The 24,562-nt window shown below is 37.9% G+C and overlaps 1 protein-coding gene across 1 annotated transcript in view; it reads right to left on the reverse strand.

The window, feature by feature from the left end:
• The window catches only part of eif2b3 (eukaryotic translation initiation factor 2B, subunit 3 gamma), a 51,710-nt gene that overhangs the window by 23,137 nt on the left and 4,011 nt on the right, over nt 1-24,562 (reverse strand). The window contains exons 4-5 of the mRNA XM_051699191.1: nt 9,421-9,580; nt 8,829-8,940 (exon numbers count right to left, since the gene is read on the reverse strand). Of these exons, the coding sequence (XP_051555151.1) occupies nt 8,829-8,940; nt 9,421-9,580 (272 nt within the window). The remainder of the gene's footprint in view (nt 1-8,828; nt 8,941-9,420; nt 9,581-24,562) is intronic.

Here is a 24,562-nt window from a genome sequence, read left to right on the forward strand (position 1 = left end):
AAATACAGTGGAATTCATTACAAGTGCATTTTTTGGAATGGTGACTGAGGCTGTCAGTATATTTTGCCTAACATCTTAAATGGAAGAGAGAAAGTCAACAATCCCTTTAAAATCAAAAGGGGACCAAATACTAAGAAATTCTGAAATTCATGTTAATTTGTCATTTCTTTTTACTCAAAACATGCTGATAATATAATGAAGAAATGTAAATGTAAAACTTAGAAAAATGGACTCAGACTTTTGAACCCTACTGTACTGTACAGAACACTTGTAGTTATGCAGCATATGGCAGCGCTATACTGGGCAGCCTTCTGTAAGCACAAACAGGCAGCCTCTCCCACCCCTGTGACATTTAAGAAGTGACAAGGTAAGAAGACCACCTAATTTATGGAGCTGTACTGTTTCACTCCACCAGATAACACACGGAGAGCCTGAAACACTGCAATGTTTACTCACCCAAATCTCAAAAACAGACTCACAGTGTGTAAATCAGGGTGTGCCTGGTGACGGGTGTATGTGTAGATACATTACAGATGAGTTATGATGACACTAAGCCATTCCATTAGGCAGTAGTGGCTGGATTCCTGAAAAGCAGGAAATGTGCGTGCGGAGACAGAAGAATGCTCAGATGTTCTCGGCTACATATGGCACAAACGTGCTCAGCTCACACACGCAGCTAGAGCTAGCAAACTGCAGGGAGAGATCCAGAGGAGGGGAGGAATGAACAAAGGCATGACACACTGATTTATGGGAACACCCAACACGTGACATCATGGTTTGGCACCTGCGGGCAGGAAGGCGAGTGAATAAGAGAGAGAAAGATGGGCTGAATGAAAGAGTGATGAGTAACGAATATGGATACTTGTGGTTTCTGAGGAATGAGTGGAAAAGAGAGGGGGGTGGAGGGTCAGGAGGAAAATGAGGCAGCCAAACACAGAGCAACAGGTGTTGTTTATGGAGTGAAGACACTACAAGGCTCACAGAGCAAACCCTAACCGCAAATTACTCCTATTCATTCAAACTATTCACTACTACATTGTGCAACCAGATTTCTAGAGAAAATGCGAATGGTGCCTGCCTGTGTAAAACTTGCAAAGAAATTGCTATGTGGTCGTTAAGATCTTTGGAGTATTTTAAATGTGTTGCAATGTGGTTGCTAAGTGGTTGTACCAGATGGTTGCCAGGACATCATTTTGTGATTGCTAGGGCATCCTGGGAGGTTGCTAGGTAGTTATTTGCCAGCTCTAGTCAAAAGAGCCCATCCCCATGTCTCTATGAAATTCTCCTCCCTAGATATGGCTTGGATTCCTCCAATATGAGTTAATGCTAGCCTCTTTCAATTCTAGCTCCTTTAATAGTTTATTTTTTTGCAGCAGCCAAAAATTGTAAGTCTAACTAATAAGAAAAGCCTTGGACACACTACATGACTCAAGCTCATGTCCTTTGATGTTCTGAGTCAACGTTTAGTTGGCGACTGGTCTGCAACTCAAATTCTCAGATCGTAAGACCAACGGTCATGTAGTGTGCGCGACTCGCTCTGACTAGTGCAGACGTTACGATAGATTTCAAACCTGTTTGAAATCTGTCCGACAAGTTGTCAGTTGGGCGCACTGCTGTGACACTGCACTGCGAGAGACCAGCAATGAGCAAAAGCTAATGAAATATAGGCAAAGTTCACACAGCAGCAGAATATGGTTGTCAGATCTGTTTTGAGTGCTTAATACGGTAATGTTCACACACAGCAAATTTTCAGGTCTCACAACCGCATTCTCGGCAAACGTGGTGTGTGAATGGAACTGGACAACTAGTTGTTAGTTACGTCATGTAGAGTGAGAGCCACTCTGCACTGTACACGCGTGTGTCTCGTGTGTTTCATGTGGGGTTTAGTTAACTCACGGAGACGGAGAATTTAGCTGCGTGTCATCTGAAGATTCAGCTGCTGTCTTCCACCGGCTGCTCACAGAAACGAGCCACGTGACACAAAAGCTGCGCTCTGCATGCATTTAAAACGAATTCAAAGCCACAGTCCGTTTATTATGGTCTGATGAATGAACTTGCGCCTCGACTGGACTCATTTACTTAATAACGTGGCAACAATTGTGATAAGACATGCCAGTGTTTTGGACGTTGCCGTCTTTTAGTCACTGTCACTATGGTTACAGCTGATAGAATACGGTTGTGACTTCGGTTGTTCGTTCATACACAGCATTCGAACTGCTACTGTAAGCTGTTGTATGAACGTGACATTTCAAGACTCACACCTGTAAGTAAATATGGTTGTCAATCCCAAACACTGACTGTGTGAGCGTAGCTATATAGAGACCGCAAGAGGAGAACAAGGCATTGGAAAGCAGGAGACAAAAAGTCATTAGAAACTAAGATAAAACTTCACCCAAGTCTCCAGAACTGCTGTCTTGTCAATACTTTAAGCTATTGTCACGGAAAGTCATTTAGCGAATTGCTACACTAAAGTAAGGACAATGTTGTGAAACCCAGTGTCTGCACTATTTTTTGTCAAATATATAATTTCTTCTCTGTGTCTGTTTACTCTTGGTATTCCACTGTGTTGTCCAAGCTGACGAGGATGACACAAATCTGGAAAAGGCCTCCAGGTTCACTGAGTGACTCACACTATTAGTTTTAATGGCTTACTACTAAACAGCCCTGCACAAAGAGCAGCGTAGCAGCACAGTGAGGTCATACGTTGCACAGCGCGTTGTCAACGTCGACATGGAGCCTGAGCAAATTTATCCAGACCTCTTTGAGTCCGGACTCCCCACAAGACGCAGGGCCTTTGTTCTTCGCTCACTCATCTGAATCAGTAGGGTAAATAACTAACAGATTTAGAGAGGCGGAGAGAGACGAGAGCTAACTTTGGCACCGACTGGGTTTGATGGGTTGGTAAATCTTAGCACAGGACATATGGCTCACACCTACCTCTCAAACATTCTCAGACGGTTCAGAAAGAGTAATGTTTAAGCAGCATGTTTAAAAGGGTGAGCTGGATTACATACTATGTTAGACACTGTTAAACACTAACACCACACAAAGCAAATGAGAGGAAACACTTTTCTCTGAGGTGTCTGTGAAATTGTACTGCTTCTTAAGCTTTCTGTGTAAGAAGCATGCATAATTGCAAACTATTACAATTTTGTTTGAGTGAGTTTGTGTCTGTGTGTGTGGGGGAGAGAGAGAGAGCGCCCACCTGTAAACAATTTAAGGTGAAAAAAGAAGCAAGATGTATGAGATTAGATTCTGTAGGAAACTGTAAAATCAATTCAAGTGTCAACTAACGTCACATGTGTAACACTGTTTCACCATGTTCTGCCACTACCAAGAGTCTTCAACCCCTAAAATACAACAGGGCCACCTGTTAGATGTCTTTAACCCTTCTATTGTCTTAGTGTCATTGTGACCAGTAAAGATAAAAAAAAAAAACACACAGCAAATCGTTTTTGGTATTGGAATCAGTCTTTGTGTTTAGGCCTGTCAACAAGTTATACAGCTTTAAATAGTTTTTTTGTAAATATATGAATCAAATTCTAAATCTAATTTCAAGATTTAGCGATGGAGGTGCAAAATGGGCCCATATTACTGTTCTAGGTCACAATGAACATTTATCTGTAAAATACTCCTGTACTAAAAATTTTAGCTCTAAGATGTACACAGTTAATTTACAGCAAAATGATGTGTGAATGTATGAAATATCATGAAATGTAAAAAGTGACTAAGTATACAGGAAATGGGACAACAGTTCATGTATAATTTTTTTATGATTTTCATTGTCGGTCAAATTTACCCACAAGGATTACAGGCAAGTGCTTTTTCTTAGGACAAAAGGAGGGTTATTGCCATTACTGCGTCTTATGATGATGTAATGATAGAAATGTGTCAGTCCTCTGCACAACTTGACTTGAATTGCCAGTGCATGTCAAGGATGCTGTTAGGATCAAAATGTATAGTAGGGCTGGGTGATATGACCAAAATCTTATATCACTATACGAGTAATTTTATATCACAATAACGATAAACAGTATATCACGATATAGTAAATTTTTTTTTGTGAAAATTAACTTTAAAAAAATATAAATATATTAAATAACCATATTGTACTGCCTATTTTTTGGATAATCCAGTCAGTGAACTAAATACTTCCAAATATTTCCTCTTATATAATTGTCTCTTTATTTGTAAACTGAAAATAGTCCAAATAAACAAAACAACAAATTGGTTTAAATCATTCTTACCAATGCTAAATTTCACATTATGCCATATGTTGTTGACCATTATTATTATTATTATTATAACCTTTCCTCAAGAAACTCAAGATCTTCACAAAGCAATGCACCAAAGAAATAATAACGAAAATAAACACTTGCAGAAAATATCTGAAATAATGTAAACAATTCTTGCAGAAAACAATATATATATATATATATATATATATATATATATATATATATATATATATATATATATATATATACACACACACACACACACACATAGTACTGTGCAAAAGTCTTAGGCACATAAGGTGTTTTACAAAAACATTTGTCTTAAGATGGTTATTTCTTCAATTTTAGTGTGTCAATAGGAAATATACATTTTAGACTCCCAAACATTCCTTTTGCTAATTGAATAGAATAGAAGAACAGGGAGCCCTGCTGTCTTGTGCCATAGCTCTAAATTCTCTTTCACACTTTCCCACATTCAAACCTTGGGCATTAACAATATAGGCGAGAAAAAATTCAGTTTGCATAAAGTTTCTTGACATGACATGAACAACCCAGCTTTGAATGAGTGAAAAGATCTGTTCCTGTTCTTATGTTCCTCCTATAAAAATATTATCCGACGTAAAATGGAAATTATTCACAGTAATGCCATTTTAAATTTTTGACAGGAGTGACAACGAGGATGTGAGGGACAGACTTACAGTATCTTCAATGGGTTGTACTGTAGTTTCAAGTGTTTTGATTGTTCTGCTGACAAAAAAAAACAAAAAAATATTTCCCAAAAAAATTAAACAAAAATAATAATTAAGTAGACAAAAAACTCCAGAAAACATGAGTTGCGGAAATGTGATCTGGCTTTATCCAGTTCATTTTTGTAGTAATCAATATTATGCCACAAATGCTGCCGACTGAGCTTAACTTGTATTGAACCAGAATATTCCTTTAATATTTATTCATAACATTATGAGAGTATGACTGTATTAGTCTGGTGGGACACATTACCTAACATCGGAATATGCACAGTGTGTGTGTGTGTGTGTGTGTGTTTTGTGTGTGTGGTGTGTCTTTTCATTCTCCCACTGCACTGGACAGCATTCTAAAAGCTGATGCAACCCTTTTATTATTGGACAGGATTTACAGTGGCCAAGACGCCCCAAATTATTTATGAGCTCCTAACACAAACAGCCGCACACAGTGCTCTATCACAGCTCTACTACTCACAGACCCCTGACTCTCCCCCCTGCATAGTTCTGATCCAATCACCCCAGAACAAGGAATGGCCAGACCCTCGGTCTCCAAAACCTTAAACACAGGCCCTACATGAGAAGCTGGCAATCTGAGGAGCCTTTCCGAAAACAAAGCAACAGATAACATATAAAACATTAAACATGCAGGGAAGAAAGATGGAAGAGTTACTAGGGCAGTTAAAACAAGAACAACATTTGGATATTTGAGTAAAATCTCTGTTTACAACGCATATAAGGGCTTGAACTATTGTAATATAGATTGCATGTGTATTCAGACTGATGCTTGTTAACCAAGGTCTTCTCAGAAGAGTCTGCGTTACATGTTTACTGTCTGAGAGGAAGCAATGCATGTTCCTAATGTGATACAATATAGGCCTACATGTGATACATTACATATACCTTTAAACTATGCACATATAGTTTAAGGTACACAAAGTATTTTTTTCCTTTAAACAAATATTACCCCTAAAGAAATAAAATAGTACTTTATATTAGTAGCATATGGTATAAATAATACTTTTAGAAAATATGTTTCTTTTATCTTTTAATCTAAATTAGATTGATCTTCCAACATTTAAAAAAATAGGAGTATACTGGCACTTAAACATGAACTTACTTTGAACTAGACTTTGACAGATGAAGGAAATAGGCTTTTGAAATCAAGTACTCCTACATTACATGTTCATTAGATCAGATGGTCTAAAAAAAAATTGATTTTCCATAGTCCTTGAGCTAAGAAATAATAGACATAGCTCCAAAACCTCAGACACAGAGAAAACCCAAAGAAAAGAGAAAAAAGTGAGAGAAAGGGAGAGCAGAAAGGCAGGAGACCTCAGCATGGGTCAGGAGGGAGGGCGGTTGGAAAACAGGTAGGATAAACAGTTAAGAAAGACATCTGCCTGGTGAAGCAGGCTAACAGGCTAGCATGGAGGCGGCCCTGGTTTTATTAGCCAGCCCTCATAAACACTGGGTCATCGCCCTGTGACACAGCCATTGTTCTGAGGGAGCTGCACCTCCCTTTGACACGCTGCTCTGAGGGCAGTAGCCTTAAGGCCTTTTCACACCAAGTGCAAATTTTTGGCATGGCATGCACGGGAAGATTTTAAATGCATCTCTCTATGAACTTGTTTACAAAGAATATTACATATCATAGGGGAAGAGTGGGGTAAGCTGTGCCACTTTTTGTTTAGAGGGATTGTTCATCCAAAAATGAAAATGTTGTTATTTTTTGTCACTTTCATGTTATTCCAAACCTTTAAGACTTACTTCCGTAGGGGCCTGGGTCGCTCAGCGAGTACTGACGCTGACTACCACCCCTGGAGTCATGAGTTTGAATCCAGGGCGTGCTGAGTTACTCCAGCCAGGTCTCCTAAGCAACCAAGTTGGCCCGGTTGCTAGGGAGGGTAGAGTCACATGGGGTAACCTCCTCGTGGTCGCTTTAATGTGTAGTTCTCGCTCTTGGTGGGGCACGTGGCGAGTTGTGCGTGGATGCCGTGGAGAATTGCATGGGCCTCCACACGTACTACGTCTCCGCGGTAACGCACTCAACAAGCCACGTGATAAGATGCACGGATTGACGGTCTCAGATGCGGAGGCAACTAAGATTCGTCCTCCGCCACCTGGATTGAGGCAAGTCACTACACCACCACGAGAACTTAGAGCGCATTGGGAATTGGGCATTCCAAATTGGGGAGAAAAAAAAACGTTTTACTTCTGTAAAACATTTAACAAAAAGGAGAAGAAAAGCCTAATTCGCCATTCACTTTGTATAGGAATGGGATGCAATTAAAGTGAATGGTGACTGAGGCTTACACACTACAAATGATCTCCGTATGTGTCCTATTTAGTTGCCCTCTTGGTAAAGAGGATTGAAGGAAAACTAAGACTCCTTATTACATTTCAGGACGTTTGCTATAAACTGAAATTAGAAGAAAACATCTACAGTATAACATAGGGCCATAGAAATAAGACTTCTCCTAAAAAGCTGATCAAGTGGCACAACTTGCCCCACATAAGCTGAATCATTGGGGAATATGTGAATGAATTACATTTAAAATAAAAATGTGAACATAAATGAGAAAAAAAAAAATAGTTGCGTCCAAAACCGCATAATGTCAAAGTACATACTGTATTTGATGAATGTATGCATGGGAGTTGAAAATTTACTATCATTTTACTTTTTTACACGCATCTCTTTCGATCACAGGCAGCTGAACATGATGGGCCCTTTCTAAAAATATGGTCACAAGACAAAAAGTGTGCAGTGTCCTAAATAAAGTAGGGGTCATAGCTTACCCACACAGACAGATCTTCCCTCATGTTGGATTTGGTGTTCCTGCTGGTAGGGCTGTCACGATTATTAAATTTGGCTGACGATTAATTGTCAGACAAATAGTTATTATGACGATTGTCTGTTTTAGGGCTGTGACGATGTCTCATTAAGTGCTTTCACGATTAACAATGTCATATTTTTTAAGGTGTGCTTTTTTCTGCATGTGTTCTTCATACACCTTAAGAAGTCATTTTTGCATATTTAACTTCAAATATATAAATCAAAAAATAAAATGACTTCATTTTAAGGCTTTAAAAACGTATGAATGACATGAAAAATTATGTTTTAAATATAAAAATCTGTCTCTTTTTGGTCAACTTTACATTCGTATTCATTTTTTAACTCAAATATTTTATAATTTTTAAACTAAAAATCAAATATAATTTTTATATATTTTATTATATTTTTATTATATTATGCAACAGTAAAACATTTCTTTCAAAATTTCTTCACATTCACAAGTTATTTTAATGCTCTGATTAAACCCACAAGCCCTTATTTGTCATGAAGCAAAACCTCTGAGATTTCGTTTAATAATTTTATCACTCCACAGAAATAAAGTGTGCATCTCTTTGTCACTGCATGTCATTAACACAGCGTGTATGAACCAGGAACATTTGCCATCACACAATCGTTTAAAGTGGAACCAGAGTGTTTTGCGTTCACTATCAAAGTTTATATTTGTTCGTTTACATTTTTGCTGGAGTTTGGCGCGAGCATCTGCTGACAGCGCGCGCATCAGAGCGCTTCACGCGCTCTTCAAGACAGGAGCTGACAGGAGCTTGTTGACCTCCGCAGTGTGGCTGAGTGACGCTCAGACTCGGTGTTCAATTGAATGACACACAAACACGCCGTACATTTATAAAGTATTTTCACTTAAAATTCCCTTATTTGGGCATTAAAATGTGATTGGACTTGTGACAGGCCTACCTACTGGCATTACAAAACTAACAATAATTAGAGGAGGAGTGTAGTGTTGGAACAGAGTGGACCTGAAGTTATGTTGACACTTACTTGCACATGATGGACTTTCGGAGAACAAGACCTTCCTCTAGATCTGCCTCGTTTGCCATGAAGAGAAGCCGCTTTCCTGTGCTGTCCACCCCAACAAAGTCCCGCTGCTCTCCTGCCACAGGGCACAATTCCAATCAGTCACAGCAAACTCGCAAAACACCACAGGAGGACACACAGAGTTAAACTACATTCTGGCTCAAGATAGACAGCCAGTCAACAAACAGAGATTTGCAGGAATACATGCATAAAATAAGTCCATCGGAATTTTAAGTTCAATTAGGGAAAGAGGAAATGGTCAATAAATAGTTTTTGGAAATAGCACAAGAACATTTTGTCTGAAACACTCGATTGAAAACCACATAATCATTTTCAACCAAACAATTAGCTGACCACTGTGGAGCTGATTGTTGGCGGCTCGGATGCTTGACAAGTCTACTAGTCAATTCATCCTTTAAAAGCACTGCCGCTACAGCCATCAAAGCAGCACTTGTGTACAAATTCACTGCCTTAAATATACATTTCAAGACAAACACTATTGTAGTTTTATGTAGTTTGCACATCCCTACTACTTTATTAAACAGCAGTTGTGTACCTGCTTTCTTCTTGCCCTTCTGGCCAGGGACTGTCTCTGTGAATTCATGCACTTTGCTCATGAGCATCGACAGGGTGGCGTTGTGGGCACGGAAGAGGTCCACAACCTCATGCAGGGCCACGTCAGTTATCAAATCACAGCTCACCACCAAGATGTCTGTCTACAGAGAGAAAAATGCAAATAATTTTTTAACCAGTATAAAGGCAGGACAATCCAGTTATTCCACCCACAATTTGATTGTAATGCCAATTGAAAGAGCAGTGTGTTCCCAACACATAATTAGAAATATTGCTTTGAGGTTTTGAAATCAGCAGTTGGACTGAAATATTTAAACTTGCTCAGAGGCGCAAAAGAACACAATTTTTATTTGAGTATTCTCTTCATGCATTGAAAACCCATTATTTTTGTCTATATTTGCTCTTCCAACAAAAATTGTTTTAAAAGATGCCAAAGAAGCCATTGTATGTCTTTGAGCTAAGCACTAGATGGTACGTCATGAACACAAGCAAGCTGAATGATTCAAAGGCCACATCAGTACTAATATGTTTTCATTGGAAAACTCAGTTTTCAGTTTCCTATCATCATCAGTTTCCAAAGAAGGCAGTAATGGAGTGCAATTTCGAAATGCTCTGTTGTATCGCTGTTCTAATGTGGACGAAAGGCGTAAACATGACTAAATGAATCCATTTTCAAACAAAAAATTTATTAGTGTGGATGTGGCTAAAGTAAAGCATCCCAGTGCTGTTTTACTATCCGCCGTCATGAAAAGCTGTTTGTCCAATCAGATTAAAGGACAAGAGCTAGCTATTGTAATAAAATTAAAATTCATTAAAATGACTTAAGGAAACAAAAAACATGCTCCAAAAGTGTTTCATATGGGCCCTCTAAGATCTGAATGAGACAAAAACTCGTATTGTTAATTTATGTTACATGTGGAAAATAAACAACATATTGTGACAATCAATCAATCATTAAATATATTGCCAATCCATGTAACTTCACCTCAACCAGTTTTTTATGTGAAGCTAAAGAGAACAAAGATGGCTGTGTGGGAATATTAATTTTGTTGAATAAGACAAAAATCATTAATAGTATAGTAATTCTAAGTTGCAATAGCATTATAGTACATTATAACTCCAACAGCTTGGCGTTCCAGCCACATGTGCTTGAAAGAAGAGAATGGGAGAAACAAAAAGATGAGGCACTTTTTAAAAACATGGTAAAAAGCCAGAGAAGTGGTGTAATGTTCAACAAATGCCAGTGTTCCTGGATCGCATCTTGTGCTGCATGATTAAATATGGTTGTGCAGCAAGGTTTTTTGAAACTGGCCTCCCTTTAAAAAAATTTTCTTTTTTTTTTTTTTTCACAGAAAGAAGTAAACGTTTATTTTATTTTTCATTTGGGGGAAGACAATGCTGTAAAAACTCCACCATCAACACATTTATATTGTGTTGGGTGTTGTTTTGGCATGACTCAGGCCAATATTTCACACCTCAGACACATTATTTAATGTGCCATGTAATGTGGCTTGTAAGATTATTATGTGTCATTATTACAGGACTCTTGAGATTACTTGAAATCTGATTGGTCAATCTCAGCATTCTGCGGTCAAACATGTAATGATAGCTAAACTACAACTAGGGATGCACCAGTATGAAATTTTTGGGCCGATACAGATAACGATTTTAATGAAAAACTTTTGGCCAATACCTTATTTTGTCATCAGATCACCATTTAGCTCAGAAATTATGTTTAAAAAATTTACAAAGAGGTACAAAAGCTTTTTATTGTTCTAACAATGGAAAAATTCCATTGAACATGGACTGATTCTGTTGAACACATGACAGGCCAAAATTTTAAAGAGAGCCACAATGAAAGCAAAATAAAAGATAAAAAAAAGAAAAAAAAAGAGCATACTGATTGATGTGGAAAAAAAAAAGTTCTTTTGTACTTCTAAAAGTTTTTTTGCAAAAAACATTTTACATGTTTGTACTGTATATAATAGATCATCACAAATTCGTATTATGCTTATGTTGGGCAATTCCACGGAAATGTCAACCACATCATGGGAAAAGAAAAAGTTTTAACCAAAGGAACAAAACACCCTTTTAAGTTCTATCGCGGTATAATGGATTATGCCATCCAGACCGCTAGAGGGTGCCACTTGCTTACAAAACGCTGGCTGAAGCGCTGACTGAAGTGCTGATTGCAGTCTATTTTTAAATGCAGCCTCAGATTATTAAGTAGAGACAGGTCACTTCTATTAAAATGGGAGAAATTGGAACGTCCAACGGCCAATGAATGTAGAAAAGGAAGTCCCGCCTTACAAGTAAAAGAGCCTATCACATTTTACATACAGACCTCGCTTGTAAATCAACTCAAGAATGCACAATAGCTAGATAAGTTGGGAAAATAGCTTTTTTAACGTAATCTGAGGTAAAGAAGCATATTTCAGGATACCAGTGTTGTCAGATTTTACTGCTGATTTGAAATATGTTCTTTGAACTGTTTTGGAGATTTTGGTCTTGCCCCATTCATGTAGATAGGAGCTGTACTTGCTGCTTGTTTACGTAGAAAAATAGCTGCCTATCCTGCCCGAGAGTGTTCCAAAAGATGGCTGCCAAGTGGACTGAATTGCCTTAAAAGGGACTTTGATGCAGCCTTTTTTTTTTTTTTAAGTAATCGTATAAGATCATATTGCGATTTCAATCTTAACTCAATTAATAATGCAGGATTGATGGATACAATACCAATGTCTCAGAAGTTTGCTGGTTTCACCTCATCATTTATGGGTAAGTGCCTCTTTCACAACTGCCACATCTGTAACAATGGTTTGTCCTCATTAATGTGAGAATGTGAATGATTAAAAATGAAATATTACATGTTGTTAGGAGTGCCAACCCTTCTACATTCAGGGATTCATTATTATTTCAGGATTGAGAATTTGAATTCAGAGTTTTTACAATGTGTGATGACAATTAATTATAAATTAAACATGTTTTCATTTTGGTGTTTTCATGCTTAAAACTGATTTGCAGATGGTTTTAATTTGGTCAATAATTGGCCGATACATCTGTGCTTCCCTAAATATAACTGATCATTGTGCCAGGCATCCAATTTCCAACATAGTTGTGCTACTGTTATGCCTCTCGAAGCACATAAAATAATTTCATGACCATTAATTCATTTATTTGGTAATAGTGATATAATAAGTAGGTTAATATACTGAGAGCCTTGTCATTATTGCAAAATATATTGCTTCAGGATAATACCGCTTTGCACCAGGTCCCTGTTGTGAGAATGACTGGCTGACTTTATATTTTCCTTTAATTGTAGCCCTGTCTACTGGAAAATTACCAACTTATTGTTCTGTTAAAACTTGTTGATACAATAAAAACAATTTTAAGAAACTGGTGGTCAATACAACTATAATGTTGCCAAGAGGATATATTTTAAACTAAATAAAGAACATTGTTTTCATGCAGTAATATTTTTGATGAATATTGTATTTTATGAGAATGAGTACTCGTTTGCTTTTACTGTCATTCAGTTAAACCAAGAGGTCTTTGAAGTAATGGCAGTGGAGTTGTTGAGAATATGGCTCAACAGCATCGTGCTTTTTTCACATTGCAGCCGCTGCCGTTGACTTCACCTCCCTGAGCTTTATAAGGTATACATCAAACAGTTGTTGCCTGCAACGGCGCTCCATAAAGACTTCACGTATGAAGACTCTCGCTGTATTTCTCTTGACAACGGTCACAACAAAAGGAAAGTTTATAACATGATATGAGGATGACATGAGAAAATGAGAGACTGAGGGGCCAAATCTCTTCAATAAGCACCGTGCTCTGCCATAGTCTGCGTATGTGCGTGAGTTTGTGTATGAGTGAGCACAGGCGTGGAGAGGAACCCAGCGATAAATCCTGCTTGCCTTTGCAATTGTTTCTGTTCGAGTTGTCTGGTTCCCATCTGGTCTGCCCATCTCAGGCCTGCAGATAAATAAACATGGGAGCAGGAGTGGGGAGCAGCCCGTTAGAGCATGCCTTGCTTTGGGAGAGCTGCATGCCTCATTGGAGAGGCCCAGAGAGAGGCCCTGCCGTGACGCTCAACTCCAATACGGTTCTGGTTCCCTTGTTCTGGCCCCGGGGCAGAGGGCCCAGGAGCCACTGCAGCGCACATGCTCAAAAGATAACAGGGTGCACAGCGCTGTCTGTTTAGAATGAGCTAACTATGCTACTGAGGAAGGAAAACAATCCTTCCCCACTGACCACTGCAAACCCAGCATGAACTCAAATAATGTGCATGTGCATCAAGCACAACAAAACTGACAGCAGAGCTAGACCCACTCACAATCAGTGCAATTTTTTTTTTTTTTTTTTTAATACACTCTTTTCAGGGGACAAACTACAAAAAAATACAAATAGAAGTGGTATTTATGGTAAAATATGGAAAAATATTTGTGGTATATACAGTATGGTAAAATGTGAGAACTAAACTCTACAACTGGAGTCCATTCTCATGTCCATTGATTTTCACTATGAAACAAAAGCTGCATGCAATCCTGTGCAGAAATAGGTGGCACTGATTAATGACAATATCGTAGAACAGTATAGATATTTCAAGTTCATAGGGATAAATGCAATTCACAAAAATATTTACTATATAATCAAGTAAATAAGTAAATAAACTGTATAATTACTAAATATTTAAGCTCACAGAGCCCATCAATGATTATTATAATTTTTTTATTTTGTTTTTAAATGACAATTTATTTGTCTTTTGTTTAGACAAACAAAAGTTCTTGAGAAAGCAAGTTACATTTGAGTTTTCTGAGTAATCGAGTATGTTACATGGGGTGCATTTGCTCAGGTGAACGAAGGGTCTGCCCAATAGATATAGGATAAGTAAAAACAAAATTCAAAGGAACATTACTGCTAAGTTTTCATCATGGTTCTGCAGGCTAGAGGTCTGCATTCCCGTGGAACTCTCGCAGCACTCAATTAGATTTCTTGCAGTGCGGGATTCAGTTTTCGAGGTGGGATTTTAGGCAGGAGCTGATGGTACAATCCATGAGTTGTGGGCTGGAGCGGGCGGTCAGAGAATAGCCTGAAAAACCCGATGTGGACATCTTATTTTTTATTTTATTAATTAATGCAAAAAAAGAAAAAAAAATTATTACTTTATTTTACACATTCATTTTTGAATACAATAAACATAAAATGCATCGTAAAAATGTGCACACAGCACGTGCATCAAACTATCCAATATTTAGAGCAGGCTATGCAGGTATTCAACGGCACTTTAAAAGAAGGCCAAGAAGGCCAAAGATGACACTGTGTCATCAAAGGATGTAAAACTCGGACTACAATATTGTCAATTTAGTGTTAAGATATCAACCTCAGGCAAGTCAGATGGGCATCATGTCACTCGCTTCATCTGCTAATAGTAATAACAGAAAAATAAAACATTCTTTGTGTACACTTGTTGTCTATTTATATAGCTTTTGCCCTATGTAGAAAACAAACGTGGGGTTGCGTGAACAGGAGCAGTCGGGAAGAAAATCACTGTGGGCAGAGAGCGGGTTAACATGGAGTAAAATTCAGTGTGTGAGTGTTTGGGTGCGGGATGGGAAAACAGTCCTGTGCAGACCTCTACTACAGGCTCATATTCCAAGCATTCCTAGGCATAGCAAAAGTTACAAGTAGGAGAACAGCAAGTGTCAAGTAAAGGGAACAAACTACTCATTAAACTAAAATTAAGACCTACAGTTAGAATTTGGGGGCTTTACTTGATCACAAAAATATCTATCTGGTCTGAGGCTTCAGCATTAGAGAGCATGAAAAAAGTCAATTTGACATTCAAATTCCTCATTCACTGAATCAAGACTGGTCACTGCTGTGGCTCAATGTAGTTAACAGGCAGTAGATGTCTGGAAATATGGACTCAATCAGTCCCAGAGTAAATAAAAGAAACACTGAGAAGGAAAAGCAACCACATAGCAGCTATCGTTCAAATAGCCAAACATTTACCATGACTTCACAGTCAACCAGGAATGTACACTGTTGAAATGGCAAAAAATGTGACCAATGCCAGCCCACCCATCATAAACCACCCAAGTAAATTGATCTGTCACTGCAGCTCTAACCACATAACATTTCATTGCTGGGGTTTCTATTTTTGAGGGGACCCGACAAGTGGCCAAATGCCTGAGGCTTGACAACGGCCATGCCCTCTTGGCCGCTGGGAGTCTGTATCAGTGGCCTGCCTCAGCCACAGTGCCACTGAAGCTCTGGAGTGGGCGTCAGCTGTTGGATCATCTGAGCACTTCTGCTGTCGCTGGGCCTTTCAGCAGGCCGCAGTTCTGCCCTGCACTGTGCTGCGTTGGAGCGGAGGCACAGGGAGGTCAGGCCACCCACAGACACTTCCAGTTCTGCTTGGCTGCCTCCTAGGCCAGCCAGGTGAGACCACCCAAGAGGTGAGCAGAGGAAGATAATGGAAAAAGATGGAGGAGAAATGATGACAGGATAAGAGGGAATAAAAAGGAAGGGCAGAAGAAATGCAGCTCACACTTTTCTAACACTACCAACACGCACACAAACATGCTCACAATTCCGCTGTCATGACTTTTTGGGTGAACTATGCCTTTAAGTCTTGAGATAAGAGTGTCTATGAGAACACAAAGTCTTTGTTTAATACAGTGGCATACGCAAATCTTTAGGGTACATAAAATTCATCACCACGAATATCCGAAAACAAAGCAAGAGTATCAAATCTTGACATTTCATTGGCGTGCAGAAATATTTATATATATATATATATATATATATATATATATATATATATATATATATATTTATATATACACACACACACAGTATATTAAAAAAAACTTACATTTAGTCTTACTGACCACCTGGTGCAAACAAAGATTTATAAGTGCTTTTTTCGGGAAAGATGAGTACACAAGACGATCGAGAATGAGTTGATCTCATTGAACTCGTAGCCTTATCACTAACAAAAGCAGGCAGAACGCAACAACGCGAAGATAATTCAGATTCTGTACAAACATTGACTCAATGCATCAGTATGAACGCAAACACAGGCTAATGAAAGAGAGCTTTAAAAGCCAGGCACTCTGTCAGATGCTTCCATTATGTCCACGTTGTTTGCTGAAGCGAGGGAGTAGACTCAGTGTTTAGTCCGTACAATAAATGGGGATTTAGGGCCCCTATTGCTAACTCTCTTCTCTCAACACATAGTGGGACTGTTCGTGCACTGGAGGGCTCTGCAACTCAATGCTTTTAATCTCTCATTTCTCTCTAGGATTAGAAATAAATGCATCTGTGCGGTTAGCACGCTCCGGCAGGCCCTCCTTCTCGACATTCCCTTTCCACTGCATTGATATTTACTGTGGTGAAGTTAATCTCCTGTGATAGCGTTCGCACATGTTAAAGACATTGCCCTCTCCAAGATCTTGCAGTTTCATAGTATCGTGTTCAATGGCACATAAAATGGATTAATGAAGTATTAAAGTACTACATTAATGCATCTGACAGATGCAATATTTTGACCTCAGCAAGAAACTAATTACTAATTAGTGATTTAGCAGATGCATTTATCCAAAGCAAGGAAGTGTACAACATTCCACAGTGTTTCCCACAGGATTTTGTGAGACTGTGGATGGTTGACATCAGCCCCTCTAGGGGGATCTGGGGGCATGTTCCCCCGGAAGACAATTTGGTACATTTTAAAGTTAAATGCCTCAATCTGGTGCACTTTGAGAGCAAAATTAAGAGGCTAGATCTATGAAAAACTTTGTGTTCTTGTAAACAATTTTGTGCTCTAGTAGTAATTTAATCATAAACACATTGGTTGCAGGGCTCGACATTAAGCATTGTCATGTGCTTGTCCTCCGGACAAATAAATTGGTCATTCACTTGTCCGAGTAAAAACGTTACTTGTCCGGAAAGAAAAAAAGGGCATTTAAGTTACATTCTCAAGTAACATGTCAAAGTTTATGTTGTATATTTTTCTAAAATTATGACCGATGCCCAACCTAATAGTGTACCTATGCAATCAACTCAATTCTCTGTGACAGAAATGTAAACTGTACTGCGTAGGGGAGGAGGCTATTGTCATACAGTATGATCATTATTTTGTTACGTATGGTAGTCAAATAAAGGAAAGCCTCCATCACATCATTTATAGCAGGGATGCTCATAGTTATATGGAATGAGATCTACTTTTTCATCATGTTATTGCAACAAGAACTACCATGTACAATAAAAGGCTATACATTATCACAATACAAAAATTTCCGTAGTCGGTAGTGAAATCTGAAATACCAGCTACAAAACCACAACAAATAATAACACTAACTAATTTGTTAATTATGGAAGACTGGTTTCATGTTCTTAAGTAATTATTCAAGACTAGTAAACAGTCAGTAATAAAATAACAATAAAAACATCAATAAATAGAAACAGATCAAAAACAGTAGAACAAAAAATAAAAATTAAGAAAATCCAGTGCTTTTTAACAGCTTTAAAGTTTTTAACAGCAGTAGGCTATCAAGTATTCAAGTAAAAATTCAGAATGAAATGCAACATAAAACTACTACTGGTCTTTACTCTATGATTATAATACATTAATACTTTTTAAAGCTGCTATTCAGTCAAGAACATGCAATGAGTGTTTTCTCGTAATGGTTGTTTGATAATTATAATGACACACTAGACAGCAGCAAGTCTATTAGCTTACATTTACCCTTACAAGTCCGACATTTTAATACAAATCAGCTTTTTTTCTCCGCTGTTTACGTTCACTTTACACATCACTCTCTGTGTTTACATGAATGACTCACCAAGACGGGCATTTTGGCGGAATGTATTTGACCGTTCATGTGCGCATTAGCGCAAGCAATTTCGCACACGTGCAAGAAATGCTTTGCCGAAGCAACGCCGCAAAACACAACGTTAGAGATTTTTTTATGTTATTATGAGAAGGGTAGAAATATTTTTGGTTCATTATGAAACTGTGGTAATTAGACGGGCCATCACAGTCTAGACAATTAATGGGAAACACTGTTCCAATTCATCACTAGCTCAGCTAGCATGAGACCCCCAGATGTATTCCATTTAAAATGTGAAATTTTGCCGATGGGCACTCATTTCTGGACATTTTTTTGTGCCAATAATTTGAGCCATAAATTCCATCTGACTGATTACTCTGGAGCAGTAGTAAAATAACAACGCCGATTGATTGATTGATGGCACCACAACAGTCCCAAGCCCTTCGCTGTGATGTCAAAGGCAGCAGAGGGCGGAAAGTCCATTTCACATTTTTAAGTGGACACTGGTAAAGCATCTAGGAGAGTCCCCTGCTCACTATGTAAAGCACTTTGAGTGTAGTATCAGTAAAAAGAACAATATGAATGTAACATTCATTCATTCAATTAAATATTCCTGATTTATAAGCCATTTTTGAACGCCCGTCAAAGGAGAAAGATGCTTTCTATAACAAGATTTTATTAACGGCATCTACCACCAGAATGCGCTTAATGGACCATGCAAATCAGCCAAACCTTGACCCCTTTGTCCAAAGTGACTTACAATATCACTTTTGTTTTGGGAGAAAATTCCTAACAACTTTTGTTGTGTAGGTCAAAAATGACCCAGTATAGTACTGAAAATATACAGCACATCTCCCTTTTGATAATGAACATGAACATTGCACTTGTTTTTTTACACTCAAGATAAGCTTTTGTAATTGCATTTCAATTTGTCAGCGGTGGTACCATTCTTTTACAGTAGATTTTCAGTAACCTTTTATTTTTAGAGAAAAAAAAATAAAATAATTGGAATTCTTAAACATTGTTTCTGTTGGAAACAAGTACAGAGTCATGGCTTGTATTCTAAAAGATTTTAATTTCATAATATAAATGTCTGCCCGGAAGACAACAAATGAGTGAAAAATCAAACAGACTTCCATTAAAAAGTCCCCACACATATCTATGGATCAGGAGATTAGAGGTACACCAATATATCAGTTTTACCGATTAGTCGGTGCCGATAGTTGCTTTTTGGAACTTCCGGTTTTTGGAAATATCTATGCCACTAGTTGCCGATATTTTTTTTAATTCCTCATCAATATATATATTAAACTGCATTAATTAAATATATAAACTGCATATATTTATATATATATACATATATATATATATATATATATATACAATCATACACACACACACACATACACACACACAGTTGAAGTCAGAAGTTTACATACATCTTAGCCAAATACATCTAAACTCAGTTTTTCACAATTCCTGACATTTCATCGTAGAAAACATTACCTGTCTTAGGTCAGTTAGGATCACTACTTTATTTTAAGAATGTGAAATGTCAGAATAATTGTAGAGAGTATTATTTTATTTCTTTCATCACATTCCCAGTGGGTCAGAAGTTTACATACACTTTGTTAGTATTTGGTAGCATTGCCTTTAAATTGTTTAACTTGGGTCAAACGTTTTGGGTAGCCTTTCACATGCTTCTCACAATAAGTTGCTGGAATTCTGGCCCATTCCTCCAGACAGAACTGGTGTAACTGAGTCAGGTTTGTAGGCCTCCTTGCTCGCACACGCTTTTTCAGTTCTGACCACAAAAATCAGATTGAGGTCAGGGCTTTGTGATGGCCACTCCAATACCTTGACTTTGCTGTCCTTAAGCCATTTTGCCACAACTTTGGAGGCATGCTTGGGGTTATTGTACATTTGGAAGACCCATTTGCAACCAAGCTTAACTTCTTGGCTTCATGGTTGGGATGGTGTTCTTCTGCTTGCAAGTCTCACCCTTTTTCCTCCAAAAATAAGGATGGTCATTAAGGGCAAAAAGTTCAATTTTTGTTTCATTAAACCAGAGGACATTTCTCCAAAAAGGAAGATCTTTGTCCCCATGTGCACTTGCAAACTGTAGTCTAACTTTTTTATAGTGGTTTTGGAGCAGTGGCTTCTTCCTTGTTGAGCAGCCTTTCAGGTTATGTCGATAAAGGACTCGTTTTACTGTGGATATAGATACTTGTCTACCTGTTTCCTCCAGCATCTTCACAAGGTCCTTTGCTGTTGTTCTGGGATTGATTTGCACTTCTCGCACCAAACTACATTCATCTCCAGGAGACAGAATGTATCTCCTACCTGAGCGGTATGATGGCTGTGTGGTCCCATGATGTTTATACTTGCGTACTATTGTTTGTTCAGATGAACGTGGTACCTTCAGGCATTTGGAAATTGCTCCCAAGGATGAACCAGACTTGTGGAGGTCCGCTATTTTTTTTCTGAGGTCTTGGCTGATTTCTTTTAATTTTCCCATGTCAAGCAAAGAGGCACTGAGTTTGAAGGTAGGCCTTAAAATACATCCACAGGTACACCTCTAAGCTAATTGGTTAATTGTCTAAAGGCTTGACATAATTTTCTGGAATTTTCCAAGCTGCTTAAAGTTAGAAGTTTACATATACTTAGGTTGAAGTCACTTTTAATTTGATTGATACTAAACAGTACTGACGCTTATTTAGGTATTTGTTTTATTTTTATTTATCCTTTATTTAAATGGTCAGCATTTGACTGATACTAAACAGTACTGATGTTTATTTAGCTATTTATTTTATTTTTATTTATTCTTTATTTTAATGGTCAGCATTTGACTGATACTAAACAGTACTGATGTTTATTTAGCTATTTATTTTATTTTTATTAATTCTTTATTTTAATGGTCAGCATTTGACTGATACTAAACAGTACTTATGTTTATTTAGCTATTTATTTTATTTTTATTTATTCTTTATTTAAATGGTCAGCAATTGACTTATACTAAACAAACAATACTGCTGTTTATTAAGCTATTTATTGTATTTTTATTTATTCTTTATTTTCTCAGTGTTCATTTTTAGATTTTGTTGACAATGTATAATAATAATGTCAAATATTCTTTGATAAAAATATTTGTTTAAGAAAGCAGCCTTCTGAGTACCTTTGCATAGTCATATCGGTGCAAAATCGTTTTTCATTCCAGCTCAAAAATTAAATATATTGGCCACCATATTTGTAATTGGTGAATTTTCCCTCTCTAAAATCGGTATCGGTCTCAAAAATCCCATATAGGTCAGGCTCTAATATATATATATATATATATATATATATATATATATATATATATATATATATATATATATATATATATATATAAAATAATGTACAGATTTTGCTCTTATGGAAAGAAACTGGTCCTTTTATTCACCAAAGTGGCATTCAACTGATCACAATGTATAGTTAGGACATTAATAACATGAAAAATTACTATTACTATTTGAAAACAAATTTCAGAACTTCTTAAACTACTCCAAAGAGTTCTCATCAAAAAAATCCTACACGTGCAGCAATGACAGCTTGGCATTCTAACAATCAGTTTGTCCAGACACTCGGGTGACATTTCACCCCACGCTTCCTGTAGCACTTGCCATAGATGTGGCTGTCTTGTTGGGCACTTCTCACGCACCTTACAGTCTAGCTGATCCCACAAAAGCTCAGTGGGGTTAAGATCCATAACACTCTTTTCCAATTATCTGTTGTCCAATGTAATATGGAAACAGATCATGTAAATAACTACAAACTCCGAAACTGTTCTTTCTCTGTGTGGTCAGCGCCTCTTCTATGAGTTGGTGCGAAGTGTCCTGATCTAAGGGGGAAGAGAATGAAAATACACCCGGAGGAGTGCTTAGGAGACCTGGCTGGAGTCACTCAGCACGCCCTGGGATTCGAACTAGCGAACTCCAGGGGTGGTTGCCAGCGTCTTTTACCACTGAGCTACCCAGGCCCCATTTAGAGGTATTTTTAAAAGATGATTTTGTCCTCTTTATTGTTAGTAAAATTGTTTAATACAACCTTTTAAGTTGGGGCACAAGCTGAATAATCAGTTAAGAGCTAATTATTCATCGTTGCAATAATCGCCGTATAGTCGAATAATTGTTTTAATAATCATTAGATTAATTGATTATCAAAATCATCGTTAGTTGCAGCACTAATAGAGACTTGGGGAAGGTCTCTTTTGACTTGGGCAAGTAAGCAGCTATCAAACAAAATGACCAGCAGTAATGTCCTTGCAACCACACTCTAGTAACCAACCAAACACCCTGACATAGCATAAATATAAACCACTAAAATCTGATATTTTTTTATTTTTATTCATTGTTGTGGAGAATCCAAAGGTGTTTTGACCAAATACAGATTAAGACTAGTTTTTAACTGTTTTTTTTTTTTTTTTTTTTACTTTTAAACAGGTGAAAAATGAACATAACTAGAGGGATATATTTAATACAGTACAAATACACCAGGTGCCTTGTTTGAGTACATAATGGTAAAAGCTAATGGATTGCCACATGTGGGGTTTGAACCAACTTTTGGTTACCAGCCTAGATCTTTAACCACTATGCTACACCATATACAAGAAACATAACATGTCAAAGACCAGATTCACACTGCCTTAAACCCAACAGTGACCCAAAGAAGCTTACCAAGATGTTTCCTTACTGCCCCATTCCATTTACACAACAACCCCACAAATGTCCTGCAGGCCTGAATGTATGTAAAGGTTGAGGAAGCGTTCTGACATCATGTGTTTGTGGAGTTTGTGGTCTCTGGCCGCTGAGTTTTCAGCAGGTGAGGCAGTGTATGTCTGCCAGGCCTTTACATGCCTCTTGGCACACGCTCATGCTCACATGAATGTGTATGTTCACGCTGTGATTGTTTTTCCATTTAATCAACATGCTGTGGTTAAATCACGTAGTGTCTTACAGTGATGAAACACTTCACTGTTACTAGAACAACATCTTATAAGACTCCCTTCCACCTCTACATCAATAATGATTCTCACATCAAGTCATTTTCTTAGAAAATAAGTGTATAATTTCTGCTGTTTTTAAACAGGTCTCCCGAACACTCGTCGTAACAAGGTTTGGACAAACAGATACTCCCGCCCCAAACTCTTGCTATTGGTTGAGCCAAAGTTGCTAAATTGGGTTGGTTGGTACACTCAAACAAAGAGAGCAATGTTTTAATAGCACTACAGAGCCAGTGTGTACACTATTTTGTGGAGTCAAGCCACAAAGGCTTACTTGTAGTTGTATAAATGAATGAATGTCAATGTGATAAATGACAGTTATGACATGTCAGCAAGAGAAGACTTTTCCCAAACCTAGTGAGCTGCCTACCTGGATAGCACTTTAAGGCATCATTGACCCCATTTACACCTGTTATTAACACCATGTCCTAACCAGACACGATGCCACAACATGTGATAAAAGGTATCTTTTCCATGTTAATCAGAGTTTTTGCCCTAACCAGCCGTGACACACGACGAGCGACAACTGGAGCTCTGTTACACACACACCGGTTCAGAATGGCAGACGGGAAACATATCGGCTCATTCTGACTTTCTATCTGCTTCCCTGTAATGTGGAGATCGAATAACAACAGGAGTACCACGGGAACATAAACAATCGGAACAGACTGAATAAGGAAGCGATTCATAAAATAACTTTTCCCAGTGTATGTGTTTGATTGTGTATTTATCCCCTCGGGGCTTGCCGTAGAAAGAGTTACGGAGCTAATATGAGAAAATTAGTTGCGTTCAATAAACAGAATGTTCCGTCTATGTTTGCTCTGTTTTCTACATATTATATTCAATTATCCTCATTTTAGTGTACGAATAATGCAGTGTCACGTCTGATTAGGACAAGGTGTAAAATGCGTTTCGGGTGATCCGATAACAAGTGGTCAGGGCTAAATACAGGTATCAACGGGGTCCAAAACGTTTTGTGATCTGATCACAAAAAACTCGATGTGACCACATCGCATTTGAGGAGTAAATGCTAATCTGTCCTGATGAGTCCTGGACAGCAGCGAAGCGCCACCCCTTACCTGTCAAGGTTTTACCAGGTGTAAATGGGGTCACAGGCATGCTCCTAACATGAAGGCTGTTCCAAATGTTAATATGTCTTCTACAATACCTTCTTTTTGTCAAATTCTTCTAAGGCACACAAATTGCATGACGAGGTGAGAGAAGTGTTGATTATACTGTAAATATATTTA

This window comes from Myxocyprinus asiaticus, chromosome 5 (genome assembly GCF_019703515.2).
Source record: "Myxocyprinus asiaticus isolate MX2 ecotype Aquarium Trade chromosome 5, UBuf_Myxa_2, whole genome shotgun sequence".
Taxonomy (NCBI): domain Eukaryota; kingdom Metazoa; phylum Chordata; class Actinopteri; order Cypriniformes; family Catostomidae; genus Myxocyprinus; species Myxocyprinus asiaticus.